Raw genomic sequence first — 6,921 nt, 5'->3', positions numbered from 1 at the left:
ACTTATATTTTGTTGGTTGATTTTTGTTTTGATTTTACTGTCTACATGTTCGAAATAAAGATTTCATTACCTCCGCCAAGGAGGTTATGTTTTTGCCAGGGTTTGTTTGTCTGTTTGTTTGTTTGTCTGTCCGTTAGTGTGCAACATAACTCAAAAAGTTATGGACAGATTTGGATGAAATTTTCAGGGTTTGTTGGAAATGGGATAAGGAAGAAATTATTAAATTTTGGTGGTGATCGGGGGTCGGGGGGGCCACGGGGGGGCCACTGATCAGCCTTGGCGGAGGTCTGCGCTCTCCGAGTGCTTCTAGTTCATTCATTCAACATCATGATCAGTAAATTAAACATAAGAAAATACCCGATTTTCACACAAAAAAAAAAAAAAAAAAAAAAACACGAAATACAGAGGATAATATTATAATATATGGTGATAAAAGATTTAAGAAAAGTCCATCAGAGAGAAAAAAAAAATCATTTGGGAACTGCCATAAACACAGCACTGGGTTTGTATGGGTTAAATGGACTACAGTCCTGCGCGTGCCTGGCAGACTAAGCTCAGGACATACTTAGCCTGTTTACGCTGATGCGTATTGATGACGTATTTCTGGATGCGACATTACTACTTCCCATGTATGTACTCCACGCTGTTTACTTAAAAGTTACGACCTACGTGTGTTAACAGTATTTTCCTGGTGTTTTTTCTAGTAAATCATGGAGAAAAAACACTCCAATTCATCCAGGAAGAAACCGAAGCCTGCTAAGATGAAAGACGGCACGGACCCGGTCAAAAACTTTCAGAAATGGAAGAAAAAATACGATAAGACGAAAGCACGAGTGAAGCGAGAGAGAGCTCAGAAGAAGAAACCCGAGTGGCAAGTGGAGAGGGAGTACATCCAGAAGCTGGTCAGCAGATACAGCGACATAAACGGCAAGGATGTGGTTAAATTCTCCGATTTTCCCATTTCAAAGAAGACATTGTTAGGTTTGCAGGAGGCTCAGTACAGGCAGCCCACAGAAATCCAGAGGCAGACTATCGGCTTCGCCCTGCAGGGAAAAGACGTCCTCGGCGCGGCCAAGACTGGCTCTGGGAAGACATTAGCTTTCCTCATACCGGTGTTGGAGTGTTTGTACCGGCAGCAGTGGACCTCCATGGACGGCCTGGGGGCCCTCATCATATCCCCCACCAGAGAACTCGCCTATCAGACTTTTGAGGTGCTCCGCAAGGTGAGGATTTATGGATTACTCTGATTACAAAAACAAAGGTGACCAAAACAGAGCATTTATGGATTACTCTGATTACAAAAACAAAGGTGACCAAAACAGAGCATTTATGGATTACTCTGAATACAAATACAAAGGTGACCAAAACAGCATTTATGGATTACTCTGAATACAAATACAAAGGTGACCAAAACAGAGTTTATGGATTAGTCTGAATACAAATACAAAGGTGACCAAAACAGAGTTTATGGATTACACTGAATACAAATACAAAGGTGACCAAAACAGAGTTTATGGATTACTCTGAATACAAATATAAAGGTGACCAAAACAGAGCATGTATGGATTACTCTGAATACAAATACAAAGGTGACCAAAACAGCAATTATGGATTACTCTGAATACAAATACAAAGGTGACCAAAACAGAGCATTTATGGATTACTCTGAATACAAATACAAAGGTGACCAAAACAGAGCATTTATGGATTACTCTGAATACAAATACAAAGGTGACCAAAACAGAGCATTTGTGGATTACTTTGAATCGGTGTACTGAACTTTTTTGGCTCGTGACCCCATTTTAACATCATAAATTTCTGGCGACCCCAGACATTCAAAAAGGAGACTTTTTTTTTTTTTTTTTTTTGGCTAAGATTAATTTGTTTTTGATCATGTAGTAGTTACTATGCTGCAAATAAACGTTAACTTTAGACGACATTTAGTCTATATAATGTATATTATTTTGGACGGAGGCAGAAAAGCCAGGTGTAGATTACTGCACAAAGTGAGAATGTTATTTTCCTTGGTCAGGATATGTACAGTTAGTTCAGCTTGTAGTTACAAGGCTGCAAATTAATACTGAACAAACAATAACTCAAACTGAATTATGAAAGAGCTGCAGCATCTGAAACTGACCACAATGAACATTTGGAAGATAAACAGTACCACAGTGCTTCAGTTTCAGCTTCACAGTTTGTCATGTCTTTTATGTATTAGGATTGTTTCTCTCAACTCACCATATATTTTTTAGTAGTACATATTTTTATCAATTACTAGAAATTTCAGGTGACCCCTTTGAATTCCAGGCAACCCCAAGGTTGAAAAACACTGCTGTGAATACAAATACAGAGGTGACCAAAACAAAGTTAATTAAAATGCCAGTGTAGTAAGTAATGGTGTTTTTATATTGCTTTTTGTATATGAAAAGTGATTAATATGGTAATAATACAAAATTTCCTGATTTTCCTGAAACAACAGGTTGACAGACATCCGTTCAAGGTTATTAATAACAGTAAAAAAAATAAAAAATAAAAAAAAAAACAATAAAAAAGCTGACAGCTGATCAGTTGGCTGTTTGGGGTCAGTAATTATGGTTGATATGATTACAAACTCTGAACAGATAATCAAGTAAATGCATTAAGTAGTTAAATAGATTTGCAATATTTAATTCAGTCTGAATCTTTCTGTCAGTATGGATGCTCTGTAAATGTCCTATTGTTTATAGTAATTAATTAGTCTAAAATCTAAAACCACAGACAGTATAATCAGTTGTTAATCTGCTCAAATGCTGCCACAGCCTTTAGGTATGGTTGTGGTGCCAGAATAAATGTGTCTTGGTGTTCCTGACCACTTCCCTCGGTTATCTTTTCTCATCTTGTCAAGCTAACGATTTGCGCTTTAACATCTTTGTGCCATAAGGTGGGGAAGAACCACGAGTTCTCAGCGGGGCTCATCATTGGCGGAAAGGACGTGAAGAGCGAGTGTGAGCGGATCCACCGTACCAACATCGTCATCTGTACTCCAGGCCGATTGCTCCAGCACATGGATGAAACTGCCACCTTCCACGCCTCTGACCTTCACATGCTAGTACTGGATGAGGCAGACCGTATCCTGGACATGGGCTTTGCAGATACTCTCAACGCCATCGTAGAGAACCTACCCAAGACCCGGCAGACGCTGTTGTTCTCCGCCACGCAGACCAAGTCGGTCAAAGACCTGGCCCGTCTCAGCCTCAAAGACCCAGAGTATGTGTGGGTCCACGAGAAGGCCAAGTTCAGCACCCCAGCCACCCTGGAGCAGAACTATGTGGTGTGCGAACTTCACCAGAAGGTCAGCATGCTCTACTCGTTCATCAGGAGCCACTTAAAGAAAAAGATCATTGTGTTTTTTGCCTGTTGTAAGGAGGTGCAGTACCTATTCAGGGCCTTCTGCCGTCTCAGGCCTGGCATCCCAGTCCTGGCCCTGCACGGCAAGCAGCAGCAGATGAAGAGAGTGGAGGTGTACAACGACTTCCTGAAAAAGCAGAATGCTGTGCTGTTTGCCACCGACATTGCTGCCAGAGGCCTGGACTTTCCTGCCGTCAACTGGGTGCTGCAGTTCGATTGTCCGGAGGATGCAGACACATACATCCACAGGGTGGGCCGCACCGCCAGGTATAAGGAGGGGGGAGAGGCCCTGCTGCTGCTGCTCCCGTCAGAGGAGAAGGGTATGATCACCCAGCTCCAGGACAAGAAGGTTCCCATCAATAAGATTCAGGTGAGTGTACAGGTGGCCAGGTATAGGGGTTGATAGATGTGAGTTTTTTCCCTTTCAGGGCCATGACTACTTCAGGGTTTCTGCAGGTCTTTAAAAAGCATTGAAGTCATTAAATAGAATTTGTGAAATTTTAGGCCTTAAATAGCATTAAAAAACATTAAATTCAATGTCCAGAGGCATTAAAAAATTAAACACACTTGATGGGAAAAAAGCATTGTTATTTGCGATTTATTTTGATTATATAAACATTTAAGAATTTTAATCAGAAGTGTAGGCTGGTGATTGACAGGCGGAACCTTTTAATTGTCTATTGTTTATGGCTGATACACAAAGTCACAACACCGGATGCTTGAACGCAACGTGCTGTGAGCGTGATCATGCTGTGGTGAAAGAGCAGAGGGGATTTTAGCAAATGTTGGAAAAATGGGAAAATGCAAGTTTAAGCAGAGGTGATTGGAGGGAGAACTATTCAGAACCTGGTTAAAGCTTGTCGAAGCTTAACCACCATGTATATATAAAACTATATGTAAAACTGTATCTGCAGTTGGACATGGGCATTAAATTTGTTTAAAGTGACATTGAAATGGGCATTAAAAAGCATTAAATTAGATTTGCTAATACCTGCAGAAACCCTGTGATTATTTGTAATCAAGCAGAATGATAACTGGTATTTGGAAGAGATAAATATTTGCAGTAAAAATGAACTGGAAAAAGATCTTGTACCACATATCAAAATAAATCCAACACATTTGCCCTAAAGCCAACTGTCAAAGAAAACCAAGAGAGAACCACAATTATCATCTGTAATGAAAACCCAAACAGACTTGAAGCACTAATACTCACTTCAAATAAATACTGCATAATAAACACAAATGAAATGAATAATGCAACATGAACAAAATGAAACAGGTAAAATGTAACACTAACAGTTAGAATTAGTATCACTGCAAGACAACTTTAAGGAATAGTAATATATAGGAAATCTTTTCTTACTTTCTGTAGTTCAGGGAAACTCATATCACTGAAGCTAATACATACCATGGTCTTTAATTATTTAGCTCCAGGGCCAGTGTAATGCTGAGTTCTGTTTCCCATCCCTGTTAACAGTGTAAGAATTTTGGATTTGCTGACTGATTTTTGTAGTACAAGAATAAAATACCATCTGTATAACACAGGACCACTAATAAACACTCGGTTTGATTCTGTGCATCTTTATGAATTTAAACTAAACTAATGTCAGGAACCAAATGACAAGACTAAATAAAAATAAAAATAAAAAATAATGAATGTTTCAAAAGCATAAGAACTCAATTACATGGTATTTGACATAGAAAAATGTAACTAAGCTATATAAATGTACAGTGTGACGTATGACATGCCAAATAATGTATTTGTTTGCTTCCAGGTGAATCCTGACAAGCTGCAGAATGTTCAGGAGAAGTTGCAGGCGTTCTTGGCCCAAGAGAAGGAGCAGAAGGAACGAGCTCAGAGGTGTTTCGTTTCCTACCTGCGCTCCGTCTACCTGATGAAGAACAAAGATGTGTTTGACGTCTTTAAAATCCAGCTCCACGAGTACGCACTGTCTCTGGGCCTCGCTGTAGCTCCGAGGGTGAGGTTCTTGAACAAAGCACAGGCCCAGAGAGCTGAAAGGAAAGACAGGGCTGAGGAGGGGGAGGATGAGGAGCGATCGGATGAAGAGCAGGAGCTCAAGAGCTTTAAGGCCCAGCTGAAAGGAAATGTTCCACAGTCCAGCCAGAGTTCTGAATCTGAAGAGTCCTCTGATGGTGAGGAAAGTGATGAGGAAGAAGCAGTGAAACATGCCAGGAAGCTCCTCCTGGGTGCAGATGAGGAGGAGGACGGCGGAGATGATGATGATGATCTAAGGGACTTGGATCTTCTGACGTTAAAAAGAAAAGATGTCTTCAGGCTGACTGGAGACGACGAGGGCGACAACCAGCCGGAAAATAGTTCTAAGAAGAAAACTGACAAAGAGACAAAGTTCAAAGAGGCTAAAAAGATCCTCAAGAGAAATTTCAAAGTGAACACCAAAGTAACGTTTAGCGAAGAAGGTGACGCCATGCAGCTGTGGCCACCCATACAGCGCACAGCAACAGCCGGCAATGACGAAGAGGTGGAGGAAGGAGAGGAAGAGACCTCCGGGATCAACGTGGAGAAGGCCAGAGAGAGGCTGAAGCGTGAGGACCAGGAGTTCGACAAACAGGAGTACAGCCGCAAGGTGAAGGCCAAAAAACGGGAGAAGAGGCTGAAGGCCAAGGCGGCCAGGAGGGAGGCCAGCAAGAGGGAGGGGCAAAAATCAGACGAGGATGAAGAGGACGAGGTGGTGGCGTACCTGGCCAATGACAGCGAGGATGAGTTTGACCCCAGCAGCCTGCCCGACCCCGACAAAATACGCTCAGACGACAACGACGAGGAAGAAGAGGAGCATGAGGAGAGTGACCATCCAACAAAACGGCAGCTCAGTAGTGACGGAAGCGATGAGGAAGAAGAGCAGTCCACAGCCAGGAAGAGGAAGAGGGTGAGACAGGAGGAGGAGGAGCACAAAGCACTGGACACTGGCTTGTCTCTGGCTGAAGATGAAGAGTTAGTCTTACAGTTACTGGGAGGACGGAGGTAGAAACTACAGACATAATGAACAGTCAGATAACGAGGCTCCGATGTTTCCCTTAATGGTTATAAACTCCACGTTTAGTTTGGAATACAGAGGTCCTTTATACAGTACAATTCCAAGCCTCTTCATTTTCTCTGCTGGGGCAAATGTGTGTTATGTGCTATACAGGGCGTATCAAAAAAAAAAAAATAGACATTTTGAAAAATTACCTCCAGTTCCACATTTGATATTTTTTTGAATTTTCTTTAATGGATGTTGGTAAGGTAGGGGATTGGTGGATATTTGTCCAAATTTACAGACCCAGGTTTTCATGCATGAGTGAGCAGGGGCAAATTGCGCAATCCAAGTTGAAACTAGTTTGTGCGAAGTAGCAGTGGGATTTAAATCCAATCAAAGGTCATGGGAGGGGACAATGGACATCCATCTTGTTTTCCACAAAATTGCCAGGTTACAGCATTAACACTTTGGCCACCATGTCAATTTCATTTCTTTACCCACGGCAGCTGTTCCTGCCTTTCAAAGTTAATTACCTCCA

General features: G+C 41.7%; 1 protein-coding gene across 1 annotated transcript; it reads left to right on the top strand.

The window, feature by feature from the left end:
• Positions 1-620: 620 nt before the first annotated feature.
• Positions 621-6,673, top strand: ddx10 (DEAD (Asp-Glu-Ala-Asp) box polypeptide 10). Its single transcript, XM_030132940.1, has 3 exons — positions 621-1,223; positions 2,921-3,757; positions 5,163-6,673. Exons 1-3 carry the CDS (start codon positions 711-713, stop codon positions 6,390-6,392), a joined length of 2,580 nt encoding a protein of 859 aa, XP_029988800.1. The 5' UTR covers positions 621-710; the 3' UTR covers positions 6,393-6,673.
• Positions 6,674-6,921: the final 248 nt, after the last annotated feature.

Source organism: Sphaeramia orbicularis, chromosome 4, assembly GCF_902148855.1.
Source record: "Sphaeramia orbicularis chromosome 4, fSphaOr1.1, whole genome shotgun sequence".
In the NCBI taxonomy this organism is placed as follows: Eukaryota; Metazoa; Chordata; class Actinopteri; order Kurtiformes; family Apogonidae; genus Sphaeramia; species Sphaeramia orbicularis.
Note: the sequence above shows the minus strand (reverse complement) of the source record. Positions and strands in the feature narration are given on the sequence as shown.

Excerpts from the sequence above, each read along its gene's own strand:
- ddx10 (XM_030132940.1), top strand. The coding sequence starts at position 711 with ATGGAGAAAAAACACTCCAATTCATCCAGGAAGAAACCGAAGCCTGCT. Across the intron at positions 1,224-2,920 it reads CTTTTGAGGTGCTCCGCAAG|GTGGGGAAGAACCACGAGTT; the intron begins GTGAGGATTTAT and ends TTGTGCCATAAG. Across the intron at positions 3,758-5,162 it reads TTCCCATCAATAAGATTCAG|GTGAATCCTGACAAGCTGCA; the intron begins GTGAGTGTACAG and ends GTTTGCTTCCAG.